We start from the raw sequence: 21,214 nt of genomic DNA, 5'->3' as shown, positions 1-21,214 counted from the left end.
TACGTATAGCCAATAAGAAAAGGACAGGCAAGAAAGCACACCCAAGTCTTTGAATAGAAGTCACATAGGAGTAGAAAGTCGTATGGTCAGAAAACGGTTTCCGGTGGGAATAGTGGCCGGAATTCATCAATCTCAGGGTCGATAAACTTATAGATTTCCAAGGACGGATTGGTGATAAGGTTCCGTGGTTGCATCTCCGATAACTTTGAACGATTGGAATGGTCAGAATGTTTAGAGGGAGAAGAAGAAGCGACAGATATCTTTTAAGAATATTATAAGAAAAATGAGAGAAAGAAGGATACCTGAATGGATTCTGGATCATGTGGTTATAAAAGGGTTATAGACAATAACATATATAGGCGGCGGATAACCTTGAGTTTAATGATAATAATTATCGATGACAACCGTCTAATCGTTTTATCTTTTGCAGGAATTTCAAATTTCAAAATGACAGTTGTATTGCATAAACACCCGCCATTTTGGGGGCAATTGTTAGGGCATGGAATTTCTGCTAAGGATCCTTTATCCTTGAGTAACTAATGGATAGAATATACTTGATATAGGTTCAAAATTGCAAAGGATTAAGGATCCTTGGTATTATATGTTTACTAATGATTGTGTTTGAATGGTGTTGTGTTTGTTAGATGTAACGGCTTGACGACTTGGTCCTCCTATTTTAGCGCTACTGGACGACTCCCGCACGTGGTCAAAGAGATGAAACGTCTAGTGGGAAGAGTGGCGTGGTTATAGGATATATAGTTAGTTGTTATGTTTATAAAACGAGTTGTGATCAACTAGGTTTGGCACTCACTTACTAGCTCACATTCGTAAACATTAGCGGAGAACTCTCTGTAAACACACACATTTAGTTTCTTTGTATTCGTAGATCATAAACTCCACATTTGTAACCCGATTTTTGATTAATAAATTGGTGATAGACAATTTGTCATCATCCGGGGGTTTTCCCTTGATCTCAACAAGATCAAGGTTTTTTTCTCGCAACAAATCACGGTGTTCATCCTTATTTCTTTTATATAATCATTATTTCCATCATAGCACTAAACGTCACATTACAAATTTGGTTATTTGATCCTTAGCCGATTTTTGACCAAAACAATGGGAATCTCTGACAAAGCCCCAAGAGGCAGACTTTAGATGCCAAAATAAATGGCTAGGCTTTTCTCATAAAGAATCTTTAGCTTTTATGTAATATTTTTATTTTCCAATTTAGTTTTATGTATTTTGTTTCATTCCGGCGTGGTTTCCCTATAAAAAGGGGTTTAGTTTTTAGTTGAAGACACGCTAATTCTTAGCTCTCCTTTTTTATGTGTTCTTGTAAAATATTCATCTTATTAATAAAAACTTTAAGCTTTGGAATCCTACTGGTGTATCTTTATCATCCTTGTTCAAGTAAGAAATTTTTGATTCTATTATATTTTATTATAAGTATATAAATATCATGATAGGCTAAGTACAAAATGTATTGAATCATGGTACAAAACACCCCTTTAAGAAATGGTTCTAATATTATTTAAGTAATAATTAAGTAAAGGTTAAAGCAATTTACTAGCTAAGTAAAAATTATAAACTAGCAGTTAGTATGTAAAGAAATTCTGTCTGTATGTTTAATTTGTTATTAGCAATGTTTTCAGACCAGGCCCGGACGTCAACCCGGACCTCTTACCGGGTCAAAGGTCGGATCGGCCCGGGAGGGCGGACCGGTGTTTAACCCGGGTGACGTCATAAATAATATAAATAATATATATTTATATATCTTGTAAAATTAGTAAGCATGTATAATTTCTAATACACTAATATGTAAAAGTCTAGGGTCACTTTTGCTAAAACTATAATATTAAGGATGAAGAATGTAATTTGAATTAAATAAAAGGTTAAAAAAATAATCTTTGCTTTTAACCTAACACACAGCCGGAACTCCTCATTCATCTCCCAATCTGCTTCATCTCTTTCATCTCCTCATATTCTTCATCTTCAATTGAAACAAATTTCTATCACCAAATCAACATGATGATTTTATTCTTTAATTTTCTTTGTTCACTAAATCTAAGATTTAATTTTGGAGAAGAATAAAAAATTAAGAGAAGACTACATCACAAACTCCTTAATTCTGGTCATCTCTTTTTTTCTGATCTGCAACTGAATATCAATTCTGGTCATTTTCTATTTAATAAATAAAAGCAAAGGTTTTTACCGGCCCAACTGGCGGTTCTCCGGTTCCGGTCAAATCGCAACCCGTCAGACCCGGCCGGGTTTTTAGAAACCGGGTTGTATGAGTGAACCGGACCAGAATTAGTAGCGGGTCCCGGTCGGACCGGTTCGACCAGCCGGTCCGGTCCGGGTTTCATAACATTGGTTATTAGGACTTCTTTTATTCCTTACAAACTACCTTGACGGTTTATTATTTTATAAAATGATTAAATATTATAGACGGTCTTTAGCTTTGTAAAAAAAATCTTATATCCATGGTTACTTTGTTACTAATGGTGGTATATATATATATATATATATATATATTTATATAGTGAAACTATATGATAAAAACTCACTCCAGTTGCAAAACCCTGGAAACTCAAATGTGTGGTATCTAAGTAAGCCAAATGTACATTTTCCTTATTTATTATTTTATATTCCAATGGGCATTTAAGTCATTTGTTACACATTAACTTTATCTCACATGTATTTTTGTACATTCATGTCTTGTCTTATCTTTTTATATTTTCAAGATCTCGTAAACTCTTTTCATCTTCATCTTCTTTTTGTTTTCCAGATTCACCATATATTCAAAGTTAATAATACTCTTTTTGTTAATATTCTTTTTATTTTCCAGATTCAACAATGTAATCAAATCTAACTTCAATATATATAGAGAGAGATATATATATATCTTCAAGAATTATTCATCCTGTTAAAATCCAACTTCATTTTTGTTAGCCGGTTATGGCAGCTTGCATTTGATCCGGTGAACAGGAAAACTTTATTTTCTTTGTCGCCGCATTCCTTCACCAACGTTAGAGTTTCGAGATTCGTTTGAAGATGAGATTTTCCACCACCGCTCTATAGTTGGTTTGCCAGAAACACGAAGTTGTCGGAACGATGACAAAGGGTATGTTCCACCACCACTCAAAGATCCAAGGATGGTTTTGTTCCGGCCAAGGGTATGTTCCGGTCAAGGGTGTCCTGACCAAGTTTTTGAAGGTTTGTTCCGGCCAAATATTTTGAATCTTTTGTTCCAGCCATGTGTTTGTTTACAATTGTATGTAGGGTTTGTTTACATAAGGGATTTTTTTGATGTTTTAATTTGGATATTCAAATGTTATTTTGGTTTGATTATGAGATTGAAAAAAGTTAATAGCTTTAATTTGGTTTGATTATGGGATTGATAAATTTATTTATTTAGTTCTTAGCTTTATTTTATGTAACTAATATTTAGTTCATTATTCAAGCCATGAGCACATAGCTTTCATATATATAACGTTTTAGTTGATTTGATTGATTTCTTAAAGGTACAATACTTGTATCCCACACTCTATTTTGTATTAAATGTTCATAAACTTTGTATAACACGTCTCTCACTCTCTCTTGTGCATGTATGGGTTATGCCAATAATAAAAATTTTCCACTTAAATATTAATATTTCGAAACCAAAAAACATACGTTTTTGCATATTAAAACATACGTTTATAGAAAAGCGTAACATATTTTTGCATATTAAAACATACGTTTATAGACAAGCGTAACATATGTTTTAAAAATATACGTATATATTTTTAAAAAACTTGATACTAATATTTCCAGTACAAACTCTGAACACCACCCCACTCCCACTCTCTCTTGCGCATGTATGGGTTATGCAAATATTAAAAATGGTCCACTTAAATATTAATATTTCGATACAAAAAAACATACGTTTTTTCATATTAAAACATACGTTTACAGAAAAGCGTAACATATGTTTTGCATATTAAAACATACATCTATAGACAAGCGTAACATATGTTTTAAAAATGTACGTATATATTTTAAAAAAAACTGTATAATAATATTTTCAGTAGAAACTCTAAACACCACCCCACTCCACTGTCTTATTTTCCAGCAAAAAATAAGATGAAGATTTATTACCAAATTCAAGATTTATTCAAGAATTGCAACAATAAACAGAAGGATGAAGCTAGTTTTCTACTCTAAAATAACAAATTTCAAAAAATATAAGATAAGATTCAAATCCAATCAAAATTTCAAAGAACATCTCAAAAAAAAAATACTAAAACGACTAGATCTGAACTATGTCGACATAGTACCATAAAAAGAGAAAAAAAACTAAAAATGACGAGATCCCAGCAGTGTTCATCCATAAATTATTGTTCAGAACTTTGTCAATATAAAATCTCCAGATCTGAACCTTTTGTAAAGAAAAACCACCGGATCAAGTGGTAAACGATCGACCGCCGCTACATGGAACTTTCTGATACACCAAGGCCTTCGCCGCCGTCATCACCTTGGATCTTGGCTTCGATATGCTTTGGATCGTAGTTTTAATTGAGGAAAAGGGAACATGAAAGATGAAGGAAGAGAGAGAAAGAGTTTTGGTTGTGTGAATGAAAGATGAAGAAAGAGAGAGAGAGTTTTGGTTTTGAATAATGAAAAGAGAGAGAAGCCATTCATCTGCATGTTCTTTGATTAGTGACATGAAGAAAGAAATGCAAATTGTCCAGATTGTCCTTTTGTACCTTTTTCATATTTTATTTAATTACAAAATGAGAATTTTCTAAATCATCCAATCTCAACCTTCCATTCATCAAAATCAATGGCTAGCATAGGGTTTCCAAGGTTTTGACAACTGGAGTGGATTTTTATTTTAACATTTCCTTATATACATACATATATATAGGTATATATATGGGTATATATATATAGATAAAGGATCCAATATAATAATCTCTTATCGTACATTACGTATATGACACCCTCAACCCTAGATTTCAAAAAACATACTGTGGCAAATTAGTAAATTATTTCAAATCATTTCCGCCCTAATTAACCGTTGAGTCGATTTCACCATCATCACAGACGCCATTTGCAGACACACAGTTCAACTGAATTGAAATACGCCATTTGCAGAAACCTAGTTGCATACGTTCTATATTTGTTCATATGATGGAATTGTTGATCATATTGACGGTCGATTGATGATTACGAGATTATATGAAGTTATTTCAGAGTTCAATTTCATGTTACAGATGTTTAATTTCATATCTGAGCTTCTGAACGTTTAAAAGTTTGTTCAAGTTTTATGTTATTAGACGTTTAATGGTCTAAATGTATAAGCTGAACTTCTAAACTATTTTTTGTTAACCATGAATGTATAAGCTGAACATCTAAACTTTTTTAATTGGTCAATTTTGAATTTTGAGCGATGAGTTTTATTCTTGAATGTATCGGGATTTAAGCTTGAACATTTAAGTTTTTTTTGCCTGAACGTTTAAGTTTATTGCCTGAAGCTCTAAACCTTTTGAATAGAGAATCTAAACTTTTTTCCTAAACTTCTAAATTTTTGAATAGAACTTCCAAACTTTTTAAATAGAACTTCTAAATTTTTTGAATAGAACTTCTAAACTTTTTTTGAATAGAATTCTAAACTTTTTTGAGTAGAACTTCTAAACTTTTCACATGAACTATTAAACTTTTTGAATAGAATTTCTAAACTTTTTTAATAGAACGTCTAAACTTTTTTTTAAAACTTCTAAACTTTTTTGAATAGAACTTCTAAATTTTTCACATGAACTCCTAAACTTTTTGAATTGAACTTCTAAACTTTTTGTTCAGAACTTCTTAACTATTTGTTATGAAATTCTTGGATTTTTGTTCTGAACTTCTAAAATTGAACGTTTAAAGGTGTTTGTTTTGGCCAGAACATGTAAATGCACATAGTGTCTTCAGTTTTGTTCAAAACGTTTAAACGTGATATTTTGAATCTGATATGAGCTCAATTGAGTGTATTATTTCAGCGATTTCATAATCGTTTGATGAATCTAAATCCTTCTACACATCAAATCGATTGATTAAATTATCAGTTTTCGATCAATTTGAAGATTTTTCTAAATTTCGACGTTGTTCTTTTTTTATTTTGGTTTTTGACTTTTAAGATTTCATACATTAAGCTTTGATTAGAGTTTAGAAACTGGATGAGATAGAGCGAGAAGTTTAGAATTGGATCAGAATTGTTTTCTAATCGATGAATTTGTTCATGAACTAGTATTTGAGTTATTTACGAAACTGCCACCGTTTGTTTTGTATCTAACGCTCTAGAAGGTCGCGTACGTAATGTACGCTAAACCATTATTGTACATTAACCCACCCATATATATATATATATAATTTATTAAAATTGTGTTAGCAAAAGTATTCTTGTCAAATTGCGCTATCTTAATTAACAACGGCTAACAATGTTAGTAAAGTGGACAGAAATTACAACTTTTAAAATCATGAGGACGAAAATGGTTAAAAGTATATTTATTTTGGACGGATCTGGCAAAAGTGAGCAAACTTCAGGGACAGAAATGGCAGTTTACTCTATTTGAATAAACTCATACTAACTTAATAGACTAAGGTGCTGTTTGTTTTTGAAGAAAAAAACTGTTTGCAATCTAATTTCATCTGATTTCATGTCTGCAACTGAAGATGTGGTCTGAAGGTCTGCAATCTGAAAATATAATACTGTTTGTTTTATAAATTGGTTATCGTCTACATAAGCTGAAAATTAGTAACATATCATATATATTACAATATATAGAAGTCATTAAATGTTTGTAGACTGCTAAAACAATTGGTAGTGGTGTACGGACTATGGGAGTGGGTGGTGGTTGACGATTGGTGGTAGACGATTTGGTAGGCGGTGAACGGTGGTGATGGACGGTTGTGGTGGGTGGTGGAAGGTGGTAGTAGATGGTGATGGTGGCCGATGGTGGGTAGTGGTGGTGATGGACGGTGGTGGACTGTGGTGGTGGCGGTGGACGGTGGTTGTGGCCGGCGGTGGTGATGATCGGTGGTGGAAGGTGGTGGTGGTGGGTGGCGGTGGCGGGTGGTGGTGGTGGTTGCAGACAGTGGGTGGTGGTAGTGGGTGTGGTGGTGGGTGGTTGACGGTGGTGGTCGCGGAAGGTGGTGGCGGACGGTGGGTGGTGGTGGGTAGTTGACGGTGGTGGTGACGGACGGTGTGTGGTGGTAGTGGTGGGTGGTGGTGGTGGTGGTGTCGGACGGTGGGTGGTGGTGGGTGGTTGACGGTGGTGGTGGTGGCGGGACGGTGGGTGGTGGTAGTTGTGGGTGGTGGTGGCGGCGGACGGGGGTGGTGGCGTCGGAAGTGTGAAGATGGTGTATATTAGCTTATTATTTAAGACCATATAAACAGTTTTCAGATCTTTTTCTTTTTTTTTTTAAATAACTGTATTCAGGAACTTGTGTCTGCGCGCCCGCAGACATAATCCTCCTGCAGACTTTTGAAGCAAAAACAAACACAACCTAAAACTAAAAAGTTAGTGATTTAGACTGAAATGCCATGAAAATGAAACCACAATGACAGAAATGACTAAAAAGATTTTTGGGACGAAAATAACAGAGAGAGCAAATATATATGAAAATGGCAATTTTCTCTAAAACTTCGTAGTTTTCTCTAAAACTTGGTGTGCCTGTGGTAGCCTGAAACTAAAATATGAACATATCCATTTCAATGTTTATGGACCGGACTAGATCGGTCGGTCAAACGAGCGGGGACAGGAACCAAGTGAAAAGTCCTTGATTTTATAAATGTGCATGCTTCTATAAATTATATTTTAAATTATTGGTCTTTGGATCTATTTCAAATGGTCGGCCCCGTACACCATTTCAATATTCGATATTCGAAAATAAAGAAAAATAAAATCTAGAGTTTGACTACCCAGCTTGCACGCGTACAAACCTCAACTTGCAAACGTACAACTTGAGTATCATTGACATGTTCATTTGTTTAGTAATGAACCATATGCCTCATGTTCAAGTTGCAAGTTTAGGGACAAGCAAACTTAACTTGGTCATACATACATGTTAACCAGGGCCAACCCAACCCGTTTGAAGGTCCGAAACGAAACAGAATTTGAGACATTTTGTTTTTAATTTTATTGTTAAAAAGTAAAAAAAGCCTAACCATGAATATGTTTGTTTTTTGTTAAATAGCTTAAGTGTCATTTTTATCGTTTAATATGTTTTTGATCTAATTATTAGGATTTAGTATTATATTGTTTTGTTTAATTGAATGTCTTATTTAAGTGAGGCCTTAAAGCCTGAGTTTGAGTTTACCCATAGATAACCCAGATGTTTATGTAATTAATTCTAGCTCTTATCTCAGTCGAGGATCTAAGAGGCGGTGGTCATGTTCGTGTATTTTTCTCTTAGTACTTAGACGAAAAACATAATTGGGATAACAAATATAGTAATGCATATATACAGTGCTTCTTCTTACCGTAAAAGAATATTTATTTTTTATCCTATAATTTTTCTTTCTTTCTCGTTTCATATACATGAATTTTGATATAGTGGATTCCTAAAATAAGTTAACCATACACCAAATTACATATGCTATGAAAATGAAGTTTTGTAACTCTAGTTAATGTAACTTTCAATATTTACATTTCAACATGGTATGTATGATTACTTTAAAATTTTGACCACAAAATATGCTTATCTAAGAGTTTTATTTTTTTAGTTTATAGTTGTCAAAAATCTTATATTATTATTAACAACACTAAAATAATATAACTATTTTAACTATTTCTCCTACTCGGTTGTCCACTCGTCCTGAACGCGATATCACTTTCTTAATTTACAAGTTTAAATCTTTACAAACCCCCCCAAACCCACATCCATTTCACACACCCACATCAAATCAAAAAAAATGGAATCACAAAGAACCAATCTGTACCCACAAGTCCTCCAATCAAACCCAGATTCATCATTCAATCACCCCACACCTTCAGCGCCATCTTTATACCCTGATCTCAACAACGACGATCTCTTTCATCATCAACCCATCCGAAGAAATAATAATAAGACTCCCGGACTCAATCATCCACTTAATCGACAAACACCAGAGCATCGAACTCGCCTCCGGAGAACTACAAATCGTTCGCCTCCGTCAAAACGACGCCCTTGTCGCTGTTCTTGCTCGCGTCGGTGACGTCATCCAATGGCCCTTAGCCAAAGACGAAGCCGCCGTTAAGTTAGACGGGTCGCATTACTTCTTCACGCTCCGTGTCCCCTCCGATTCCACGTCGGATTGTGAATCGGATAATCTGTTGAACTACGGATTGACGGTTACCAAAGGTTCGTTTCTACTTAATAATTTGTTAATAAAAACTTGGGATATTATTATTATTACTCTTTATTTTGTTATTTATATTTAACTAGTTAAACTATATAATATATGTAAGCATATATTATTAATATAATTATTTATCATACGGTACTGCCCGGACAATCAGTAGGGGTGCTTCAGGATTATTATTAATCAGGGTAAAGTTATCCTTTAACATACAATAGGCATGTGAATCACGCTCAAGCCATTCTATAGAAACGCTTACTGTTAAAACCCATTACGCTCAAGTCCAGATATGTTCTTGATAATTACGTTCAAAAATGTTTTTTGTGAAGAAAAGTAAAAAATTGATCGATTAAGGATCCATATACAGTGAACCAATGGTTAATTTGATATATATTGACGATTTTCAGATCATGTGATGTGATATCTTTGATCATTTTCATGAATATAGATATTTTCATACGTAATATATGATAACACAATTATTGTATATAATCTTTTATCTTATTTATTAATTAATAATATTATTATTATTATTTATATTAACAGGTAGGGCGAGCGATTTGGAAGAGTTTGATAGGGTTTTGGATGAGTACAGTGCGTTTTCGGTGAAGGCGGTGGAGAGGAGTGTGGTGGTGGAGAATGGTGGTGGTTCGGTGGAGGCGAAAGCGGCGGCGTATTGGACGACGTTGGCGCCAAATGTGGAGGATTACAGTGGGTCGGTTGCGAAGGTGATTGCGGCGGGATCAGGGCAGTTGATTAAGGGGATATTATGGTGTGGTGATGTGACGGTTGATCGGTTAAAATGGGGGAATGAGATGCTGAAGAAGAGGACTAAATCTTGTGTGAAGTCTGATGTTAGTCCTCAAGCTTTGAAGAGAATGAAGAGGTATAGATTTTTGCGAATTTGGTTATTATCGGTTAAGTTCGTTACGGTAAAAGTACAAAAAAAGTTTCGGTTAAGTTCATTACGGTACTTGCACTAAACTAAAAAAGTAAATTAGCAAACGCCCAAAATTAGTATCCACATTGAATAGCATATGATGAAGTTGGTTGGAATCTGTTAACTACGTTACGCTACCGGCACTAAACAAAAAAAATATATAGTAAACACCCAAAATAGTATCGCTTCTTGTATAGTTTATTATACAAAAAAAATAACTTTTTTTAAGGAAAACGTATCGGTTATGCTCGTTATGGTACCAACATTAATTAAAAAAAATTGTAAACGATCACGAGGGTATAACATATTTTTAAAAAAAGTTGTTGACGTGGCACGTCCTAAGGCTGCCACATAGACCAATCAACGGATTCGCTTGCACCTACATTGCAATTCAATCTTAAATTATGATATTATTATTAACAAGTTAGATATGCAGAAATGATAAGAAATACTAATATATCATTGATTAAATTAATTTATGTTTCAGGGTTAAGAGATTAACAAAGATGTCAGAGGGTGTGGCAACAGGGGTGTTATCCGGTGTCGTGAAGGTGTCTGGTATTGTGACCGGTTCGATTGTCAACTCGAAACCGGGGAAGAAGTTTTTCAATCTTCTTCCTGGTGAAATAATTCTTGCATCATTGGATGGATTCAGTATGTATCCCTTTTTAAATGCTTATATTTTTGGATTATATGTTTGTGTTATGTTACTGATTTTGTATTTTGTGTTGTTGTACATAGATAAAGTGTGTGACGCCATCGAAGTGGCGGGAAGAAACGTGATGTCAACAACCTCAACTGTCACAACAAACTTTGTATCACACAGGTATCATGTCTTTCTCATTTTATTAGAAGCTTTATTTTGTAATTTATAGTAAGGACAAGAAAAAATAACAAAATAATCCGTAGTTTGTTTGGGTGTTGGCCTGTTTGGACCACTTAAATTAGCAAGTTTTATAAGAGTTACAATTTTTTTAAGTTAGGGTGTGCGTGAGTCGGTTTTGGGCCCATAAAAAAACAGTAATCGGTTTTTGAGTTTTGAAAATCTTTTAAGTGTTGGCTTTTTTGGTTTTTAGTTTGGGTTTAGTTTCGGTTTTTTTACCATTCGGGCTGAAAAAATAGTTGGCCAAAAATAATGAATTTGGAACTAAAACTTTTAAGTGACTATTGTATATATGGGCTAATATATTTAGGTAACGCTATTTATTAAGTTATTGATTGCGTATAATTTAAAATTAAAATCAATAAACTAGGTTCAGTTTTTTTTTTTTTTTTTTTTTGGCTTTAGTTTCTTGCAAAACCGAACCGAAAGTTCTGCTATCATGAAAACTGATCGTTTTATTAGTTCCAAGCACACCCTTACTAGTAAACGATGATTAAGCAATATTTTGATGATAGGAGTCATGATTGTCAATTGTTGCTGATTGTTTGTTACAGGCACGGTGAAGATGCAGCAAAAGTGACACACGAAGGGATGAGTGCAGCCGGGCATGCAGTAGGGGCGGCTTGGGCAGTGTTCAAGATACGGAAGGCGTTGAACCCGAAGAGCGTTGTTAAGCCTACAACTCTTGTGAAAGCTGCAGCCTCACAATCGAAGTCGTCTAAATCCAAATCATAAAACATGTTTGTTTGTGTTTAATGGCTATGTGAATATTATTTTATTGTAGTTCTGGTGTTGTGAATTCTATTTATGTCTTGATTAAAGAACGAACTTTTGTGTTGTGGATTATGATTTTGTTATATCAAGATTCATCATGGTAGTCCTATAATACGACTATAGTTTGTCTTAATCGTATAGCCGTCTTGTTAACATCGTATCGAGGTAGTTATTGGGCGTTAATGGGCAACTAGTTATTCCATTAGTACCTACTAGTTTATAGTGTTATACCCACCCATAGTAGTAGTTACTATAATGTGACATCATTTGTTAGATGCAACTCAACTCATGTTGTCGGATGAAGTTGTGTCAAGTCTAGTTGGTAGATACAGAGTTAGCACTCTACAAGTGCGTTAGTTTTTTAATACTAGTTTAATTATGGCTTCTGCAAAATTAGATACATGTATTACTCGCTATTCACCTATGGGTAATATATTGATTATTATCACTAACTCGCATTAAAAACATATGTTAAAAGTTTTTATGAACTTACTAACCTAACATTAGGTTTTTTTTTTTTTTTTTTGAATAGCAAGGGTGAATAGTCTCTAATAAGAATTTTAACAGTTTTAACATAAGCTTTTATTTGTTTTCAAAATTTGGTCTCTCATAATAAATTGGTCATGGGACTGTTGTTTTATCGTGCAATTCCGAAGTACCTATCATTGGCGACTTCCATTGACAATTTTTTTTGAAAGATAAACTTCATTGAACGAAAACAAAGAACAACAAAAAGGGAAACAGACTGCAGGCCTCTCCACAGAGAAACGGAGGAGCACCGCAGCGCCCTAAAAAACCAAAATTACATTAACGCATTCCTGCACCAATTATCCCAAACCAAATCCCCTATCTTTGATCTATTTTTTAACCAAAGAAAACCTAAAGCTTTAATATCTCTCATTATGTCCTCAATCTTAACCTCAATCTCTTCAAAAAGTTTAAGATTTCTAGCTTTCCAAATCCTCCAAGATCCGATAATAATAATGCCATGAAGTATCTCTTTTTCTCTCTTACCCAAATCCATAGAAGAGTGAATCTCCATAATATCTTTAGATGAGAAGGCAAAGATTTGGGGGATCCTACACCAAACACTTATTTGTTGCCACACTAAAGATGAAACTAAACAACCTGATAAAATATGGTCGATTGTATCTTCTCCTGAACCGCATAACAAACACAGAGTAGACTCTACATTAATGTTTCTTTTGATAAGCATCTCGGAGGTAGGAAGCCTATTTAAGACCGCTCGCCAAGCGAAAATGTTGCATTTGATAGGAGCCCATCTGCTCCATCTCACCACATTACACCCCACACCCACCCTGTCCTCCATTAATTTCTTTCTAACCGACTTGACCGAATAAACTCTTGAATGATCCCCTAACCACCTCCAAGAATCATTCGAGTTACTCCACCCAACCATAATTAACGTATTAAATAGGCGTTCCCATTCCACCATCTCCATATGAGACGACGGATTTCTCGACCACTCCCACCCCCAACAAATAAAATTGTCTTGCCACCAAACTCTCTCTATGATTTTACAATTCTTTTTCTTTTCTAACTTAAAAATGTTTGGGAAGGCTTCTTGTAAAGTGGAGCTACCACACCAGAGATCTGTCCAAAAGCAGATGGTGTTCCCTTTGCCCACTTCACCTTTAATTAAATGGATGAGTTTCTCATCCCCTAAACGGACCTCATTTAGTACTTTAGCCACCGGTTTCCACGACCCTGCGATATATTTGTTAACCGGGACCACTCTTGCCCAGCCTTTAGAATTGTGAACCCCGTCAATAACTCTCTTCCAAAGACATTCTTTGTTTGATTTATATCTCTACGCCCATTTCGAGAGAAGCGCAATATTAGCCACATCCAACTTACAAATACCCAGGCCTCCCAATTTTTTAGGCTTAGCAACTTGATCCCAAGCAACCCAACGTATCTTTTTGGAAGAATTTGACCCTCCCCAAAGAAACTTTTTCATTATACCTTCTAAAATATCCTTGACTTTAACTGGCATCTTAAAAAGCGAAAGATAATAAACCGGGAGACATTCTAAAACCGATTTGATAAGAGTAATCCTCCCCCCGATAGAGAGAGTGTGAGCCTTCAAAGCGATAGACGGGATTCGAAAACATGAATCATCGCCTCCCAGTTTGAAATCCTATTCATATTGGCACGGACTTTAATTCCAAGATACTTGAATGGAAACGAGCTCGGTTTACACCCCAAGGCTTCCGCCATATGTTTGATCGGGTCACCACTAATACCACAGCCATAGATAGATGATTTATGAAAGTTAACTTTTAGACCCCAACACATCCGAAAGCTTCTAAGAATTCTAGCAACATTTCTGATGCTACTTTCGGACCACTCGCCAATGATCATCGCATCATCAGCGTAAAGCATATGCGATATCATCGGTCCCCCGTTCGGCAAATGTAACCCCTTCATCAGCCCTACTTCACAAGCCCTCACTAACATGCAAGATAAAGCCTCCATGACTACGAGGAAAAGAAAAGGAGACAACAGATCTCCTTGTCTAATGCCCTTAGAACACTGAAATTCGAAGGTTGGTGACCCGTTTACCAACACTGAGGATCTGGCCGACGAATGAATGCCACGAATCCATAAACGCCATCGATCCGGAAAGCCCATTTGACAAAGAATTGAGAGGAGAAAATCCCAATTAACATTGTCGTAAGCCTTTTCAAAATCAAGCTTTAGAAAAAACGCTTGAATCTTCCTCTTTTTAGCCCACGCAGACACCTCGTTAACTATAAGCGGCCCATCTAAAATGATTTTATCTTTTAGGAATGCCGATTGATACTCTGAAATAACCGATCCTACCACCTTCTTGAGCCTGTTAGCCAAAATTTTAGAGATCACCTTACTAACAACACCAATCAAATTTATAGGCCTGTATTCATTTAAAGAGGTCGGGTCCTTCGTTTTAGGAATAATGGTGATAAAAGATGAGCCACACCCACTGCTAATCTTGCCAAATTCATAAAAATGGGACATGATCTCTATAAAATCTTTTTCGAAAAGATCCCAAAAATGCTTTAAAAATCTAAAATTGCCGTGGAGCCCGATCACTTACACACCCAAAAACAGCCTCTTTAATCTCTTCAGTCGAAAACGGAGAAATTAAGAAATTTGCGTCTGACGGATTAAGTTTTTTAACTCCATGGCAGGAAAGACTCGGACGAGATTGAAATTCTTCTTTAAACTGGAACACTTATTTCTTAATATATTTTGGTTTCTCACACCAGCTTCCTTCTATAACCAGCCCTTGAATCGCGTTGGAAGACTTTCTACTATTAATGACTCCGTGAAAATAAGCTGTGTTTCCATCTCCCGCAGACGCCCATCAAACTCTAGCTTTCTGAGTTAAATCCATACTCTTTCTGTCTGTATTCTATCTCTTTAATACCTTTAACGCATTCCATTCTAACCCAAATCTCTTCCTCGCTTAAATCCCTTTCCTCCCTAAAAACCGAAAGCTCCTCCTCTTCTTTTTGTTTCACTTTTCCATTGACAATTTAACTAAATAAAACTATATATTAAAATAAAGGGTCGTTGCTCCCTTGACCCCGGGTATGTAGGTGCATGAAACAAGTGTAACAATCAGTGAATGTGTATTGCACACCTCCTAATTTTTCGTATCAATCTATATTGTTTGTAATCTTCTATTTGATCTTAAAATAAATCCTAATTATTAAAATAGTTTTGATAATACTAAAATCCGCAAGTCCTGATGGCTCCTGCAATAATACCAAAGGGGTTTATCATTTATTTTTTTTACGTTGTCTGTATCATTTATTTTTTTTACCTGATGGATAATGGACTATTGCTGACCTCATCCCGATCTTATAGGTCAGCCACTAGTCCACAACTTGAATCTATCATCATTGAATATTTTAATTAAGAGATTTAATATTTAACTTTTTACTGTATAAAATAGGAATCTTATTGGGACCAATCAGCTCAACCCACTTGGAACACCTTTTCAACCTCTCCCACAACTTTAAATCGTCCCACGTCTTCACCATCCCATACCTCCGCAAACACTCCTGCTTCCACTCTTCGACCGTGAAATTGTAAACCGCCAAATCATCACTGCCACTTGGTCTCATACGACCGATGTTCCTGTTGAAAAGATTAGTAAACAAGCCGACAAATTTTCTGATTTCGGACCACCGACCCGAAATCATATCGGCGTTCCGCTCTGTACTCCCAACGAGCGTATAGAACGTCTCCTTAACCTTTGTCCAAAAAATCTTGCTCTTTTGGTAGTCGGCTGCAAAATGAATAAATAAATTAAATTTCCATTTAACTTTTTTATTTAACTTTTTTATTAAAAATCATTTTTAAAAACGTTAAAACAATTACCGCAACGCCGATCCTCAGAAATGACTATCCAAGCCCGACACAAGGCTTCCTTCTCATCCGATGACCACGGGGGTGGTTTTCCGTTTCGTCCTCGGAGTCGAAGCCGGTCCCGACCCGTCCGTTGCAAGTTGTTTTTTCCGGTGGATGCGTCTTTTTGGTCCCGTAGCTTCACCGTGTGATTCTTGTGTCTCCGGAACAACAAAGTTAGTAGACGGTTGTGTGTTGGATGGTTGAAAGCCGGATAATTCTTGCGGCTCCGAATAAAACATCGGTTGGTGCGGTGACGACCATAAATCGTCGTCAATATAATCTGAATCAAGGTTTGGGTACCAATTTCCAGCCATTTTTTTTAAAAAAAGTTTTGAAGATGCATTGATTTTGGGTGAAGGTTTGAAGTTGTGGTGATTGATATGGGTGAAATGGGGTATTATATAGGGGAAATTTTTTTTTTTTAAATATTATAATAAGAGCCCAACGGCTCTTTGTATAAAACCAAGACCACTTTACTCTCTCTTCTCCCGCTAACAGGCTCACGCCTGCATGTTTTTTCGCGCTAGCGCCCCGGTGGTGTGGTGTTAGCGCCTAGGGGCGCGAGCGGAGGGGCTCTAGCGCCCCCGTTGAAGCCCCACACCCCTCAGCCTAATCTGTACTTTATGTTCCAACATGACAGAATACAAAATTATTTCACAACTTTTAACAAATACATATAACTGCATCATACTAAACACCCATAGCTTAACAAAGATGTTCAATATTAGTCAATAACTGGTTTTGAAGGGTTTGTAAGTTTTTAGATCAAGAACCACACCAGCAATTGATCCAACCGCTGCAGCCGCCGAGACCAAAAGGCACCCGAAACTGAGTATCTGAAACCCGATCCATTGGCTTCCCCATTTTTTAATCTTCTTTTGTGACATATACATTTCAATAGGGAAGTAAACGGTGAGTGGCCAGAACCCTAAGGCTCCAAGCAACCCAACCACGTCGTTGAAGAAAGGTAATAGCATGGATATTATTGTGGTAATGATCACAAATAAGGTCCTCCAAACGACACGAAAGAAGTTAACCTGGAATACCCCGTAAAATGGGATTGGGAGGTCGTATTCAGCTGTCACGAAATCACTCTTGGACCATTTTTGTGCACTCCATTTCTCGACGAATGCGAATAGGGGTTGGCAATAAACCTATATGTTTCATGAGTTAGTAACTGGTCACAACAAAGACATACTGTTTATTTTAAAAATGTTATTTTGCCATCATAAAACTGAGTACTTATGACAGAAAATAGTGGTAACACAAAACCTTGTGATTGATTTTAGGGATCAATTATTGGCCTCAAAGTAGTCAGCAACACCCCGGTTTGCAACCAATCTACGACTGTTTTCAGTTGTAAATTAGGTGCAAACTGCTAAATAAAGATTTAGAAAATGGCATTTTTAAAAAGGAAAAAAAATGTACGAACACAAGTCAAACAAAATGTAAAATGCACAAGTTAACAAACTTTAAATGTTCAAGATCAATATGTTATACACAAACTGATAAAATTTGGCCTCAGGACCGAGTACTAAATTTTCAAATTTAAGTTACATTTTATGACTATTTTACAACCAAATAAAACAATCATAAATTTTGTCATTTCTTTACGATCGAAATGAGTGAGGTCGTTATCGTTGTGAACATTATGATTCCGGTCGCAAATCAGTGACAAAATTAACAATTGTTTGTTTGTAGTTAAATTTAATTACAAGAAAACAATCATTTTTGTAAAAAGGAGGGAAAAGAGACTACATTAGATAGGTATGAAAAAAAGATAGTATTGAAAAGGACAGTAATTCAGATAACGAGGGGCTAGCTCACTTTGTAAAGGCTTTTGATTCCAGACAACGGATGTAAATTATCAGGGGATTTTAGCCGTTAAAAAATGACTTGGAATTGGAACAATAAATGACCGTTCATGATTCATGACATAAATATATAACATGTGTTATGCTACCTGATAAGCGCCAACAAGATGCACAACAATAGCGATATTGGCTATATCAAGTAGCCAATAGGGGTCATAGAACCAGAACCCGAACCCGGTAAGGAGATTCCCTGGTGCCTCATCTCCAAAAGCAGCATAACCCATACACCCGCAAAGCAAATAAAATGCTGTCGTCACAAATATGCTCAAGTAAGTCGCCTTTTTCATTGTCTTATATTCAGCTGGAGGTGTTTTAATCGTATCCTAATATATTTAAAAAATATTAGAACTATAAAATTAACTTTGTTAAAATATGATAATTTGCAAGTTTAATTAAATAATTTGAGTACCTGAATTTCAATAAGTATGATGGAATATGAATATGCAAAAGCAATTGCTCCTAATGCTTGAAAGCTCCTCCATAACTTTTGAGTGGAAGTAACTGTACCAGCATGAGTTATTGTTCCTATCTTTATCCCTGTTAAGCTCCCTTTGATAACCTTATTTTCTACAAAATTTGTATCCAATTATATTGCGAAGTAGTAGTTAATTACAGGTATTTATGAGTCTAAACAATTATGGTACATTTTTGTTATCGTGTTTGTGTCCTTGTTGGGTCCAACATATTATCTAATAGGCTGGTAAACGAACCAAATGAACACATACGTACGTGGTATGTTCGTGTTTTTCGTTTAATCTCAAGTGAACAAACGAACATACATGAATAATTAAATGAACAAAATATTCTTATTCGTGCTCGTTTGATATGAAAAATGAGCATGTTCATGTTTGGTTTATTAATATTTTAAACGAACATTCATGAACCTAACGAGCACAAAAAAACATGAGTGAACGGACACGAATACATATGATATTGTTATTAAATTAACAACGGCTGAGTTTTATTACGAATGATAAGGTGATAAATTTATAAAAAAAAACTAAAAGTATGGGCTCATATATTTCTATAAAAATATTGATAAGGTGGTGGACTAATGAGTTTAAATGAAGAAATAAATTGATCGAATATATAAACGAACGAACAAATATAAATGAAAGTTTACGAACATAATAAATGAACGGAAAGTGTGTTCACGTTCATTCGTTTAAATAAACAAACAACATTAGTAATTGATGGTCGTTTGTTTATTAAGTATTCAGACATAAATGAAAATCCACCGAACAATTTAGTGTGTCTTTGATACGTGTTTCTTACGTATATGTGCATTTGTTTACATTTTTTTTTGGAAATTAATCATTGATCATGAAAAATATCATGGCTATAACCTAACTTTTTATCTGTTAAAAAGATACTTTATGTGGTATGTGTATATTGGAGGGGACAAAATAAAGTCACAATAAAAGTGGATAACTATTTTGTAATAAAGAAAAATGTCTGGTTCAATGTGTATGATGTTAAAGGAAAAGACATCATGTATATGTGGTTCTATATCTATCTATACACACCTGCGGTTTCTGCGATCCCAAGAGCAAGACCGATAAACGAGTAAGTGAACGACATGATAGCCGCAACGATGGAGAGCCACCGCACTTGGTCAAAATCCGGGATCTGGGAAAAAAGAATCTCAATGATCCCGAATGTTATCATGTACCCGTTACTTGACATGTGACATGGGTCCTTCCCATGGCTTTTGTGAAAACAATTAGATCTTTTTATAGCCCTGAAAATAATAACAGTGATGATTAGCTATTTCATGTCAAGTTAGGTTTGTTACATTATCGACACTTTTTAAAAGAATAATGAAGGTCACAAAGATAAGTAAATAATGGCTTACATCATGCTAACTGAGGCTGCTATTGTATAGCCAATTGCAACTCCAAATAAGTTTATGTATTGTATCATGCCACATATTTTCACCTTATGTCCCCCTGAAGAAGAAGAAGAAAACAAGAACCATAACTATGATATATTAGTTAGGTTTCGATGCTTATGTTTTTGGAATTCAAGGGAGAAATGTCTCTGATATGGACATAAAAAATTGATGTGTGGTTTGCCAAAGGTGTCATGATTTATACCTAGATGAGACTTGACGGCTTCCATGTAAGTATAGCTCCTTGGTCCGGTGACAGGGTCACCGCACCTATAACATTCCGATAGCAAGTTAGAGGTGTAGAGAATGACCAAAGCAAACATAATCATAATAGTCGGTCCAGCAACCCAGCCGAGCTGCCCAACAGCCCATGCCAATGATAGGACTCCGGACCCGATCACTGCAGTAATTATATGTGACGATGCTATCCAAAATGTACCTTAAATTCACAAAAGATCATAACATTAAGCCCTCAGAAAAATGATTGAAACATGATAATCAGTTATTTGTAAAATAACATATATACTAGATAATTACCAGTACGCTTTAGGCGACCATCATCATCGAAACTCTTTGAATACGTGGCCTCGATGTTGATGGCTCTGGCTGGGTTATCCGTGTTAGTTTGAGCATCGACTTGTGAATAGTGCATAATATCTTGTCTTTCTTCAACCTACCAAGGAAAATAAATGTTAAATTGTGCATAAAAATAAAAAAGAACGTACTTGTATATATGTGCATGCGTGTGTAAATAAATTGAACTTACAACTCCATGACGGATTCTTGATGGCATGGTTCTACTTCTTGGCAACATTTTGAGTGGTTATAATATGAATATTTTATGAAAGAGAAAGAGATGGAAGAATTAAGTGATGAAAATGAATTGAAATTTGGATGATGTTTTATAGGAGAAATGTGATGTGGATGTTAAAGGAGGTACAAGAGTGACATGATCGAGCAAAGCAGGTAATTGGTTGATGTGGCCGATATCCCTTTAATTATTTAGTTAATAATGTAATGTTAACTAATTCATGGTCATATTTGTAATGAAAACATATTTTAT

The 21,214-nt window shown here is 35.3% G+C and overlaps 2 protein-coding genes and 1 pseudogene across 3 annotated transcripts; 1 reads left to right on the top strand and 2 right to left on the bottom strand.

Annotated features, from left to right (window-relative positions):
- Window positions 1-8,929: 8,929 nt before the first annotated feature.
- Window positions 8,930-12,031, top strand: LOC143571732 (protein EARLY-RESPONSIVE TO DEHYDRATION 7, chloroplastic-like; annotated as a pseudogene). The gene is made up of 5 exons (XR_013142151.1): window positions 8,930-9,369; window positions 9,914-10,253; window positions 10,795-10,961; window positions 11,049-11,133; window positions 11,745-12,031. The product of XR_013142151.1 is annotated as a protein EARLY-RESPONSIVE TO DEHYDRATION 7, chloroplastic-like (transcript).
- Window positions 12,032-12,766: 735 nt separating this feature from the next.
- On the bottom strand, window positions 12,767-13,384 carry LOC143567303 (uncharacterized). Its single transcript, XM_077053782.1, has one exon. The coding sequence runs from the start codon at window positions 13,382-13,384 to the stop codon at window positions 12,767-12,769; it is 618 nt and encodes a 205-aa protein (XP_076909897.1).
- Window positions 13,385-17,015: 3,631 nt separating this feature from the next.
- On the bottom strand, window positions 17,016-20,998 carry LOC143564281 (amino acid permease 4-like). Its single transcript, XM_077051626.1, has 8 exons — window positions 20,918-20,998; window positions 20,689-20,824; window positions 20,357-20,590; window positions 20,116-20,209; window positions 19,787-20,001; window positions 18,670-18,827; window positions 18,350-18,583; window positions 17,016-17,540 (listed from the first exon to the last, which is right to left on the bottom strand). Exons 1-8 carry the CDS (start codon window positions 20,963-20,965, stop codon window positions 17,115-17,117), a joined length of 1,545 nt encoding a protein of 514 aa, XP_076907741.1. The 5' UTR covers window positions 20,966-20,998; the 3' UTR covers window positions 17,016-17,114.
- Window positions 20,999-21,214: the final 216 nt, after the last annotated feature.

The sequence above is a fragment of the Bidens hawaiensis genome, unplaced genomic scaffold (genome assembly GCF_021521415.1).
Source record: "Bidens hawaiensis isolate Kalapana, Puna unplaced genomic scaffold, B.hawaiensis_p1.1 tig00000097_1, whole genome shotgun sequence".
Taxonomy (NCBI): domain Eukaryota; kingdom Viridiplantae; phylum Streptophyta; class Magnoliopsida; order Asterales; family Asteraceae; genus Bidens; species Bidens hawaiensis.
The sequence above is the reverse complement of the archived record's forward strand: the minus strand, read 5'-3'. Positions and strand labels throughout refer to the sequence as shown.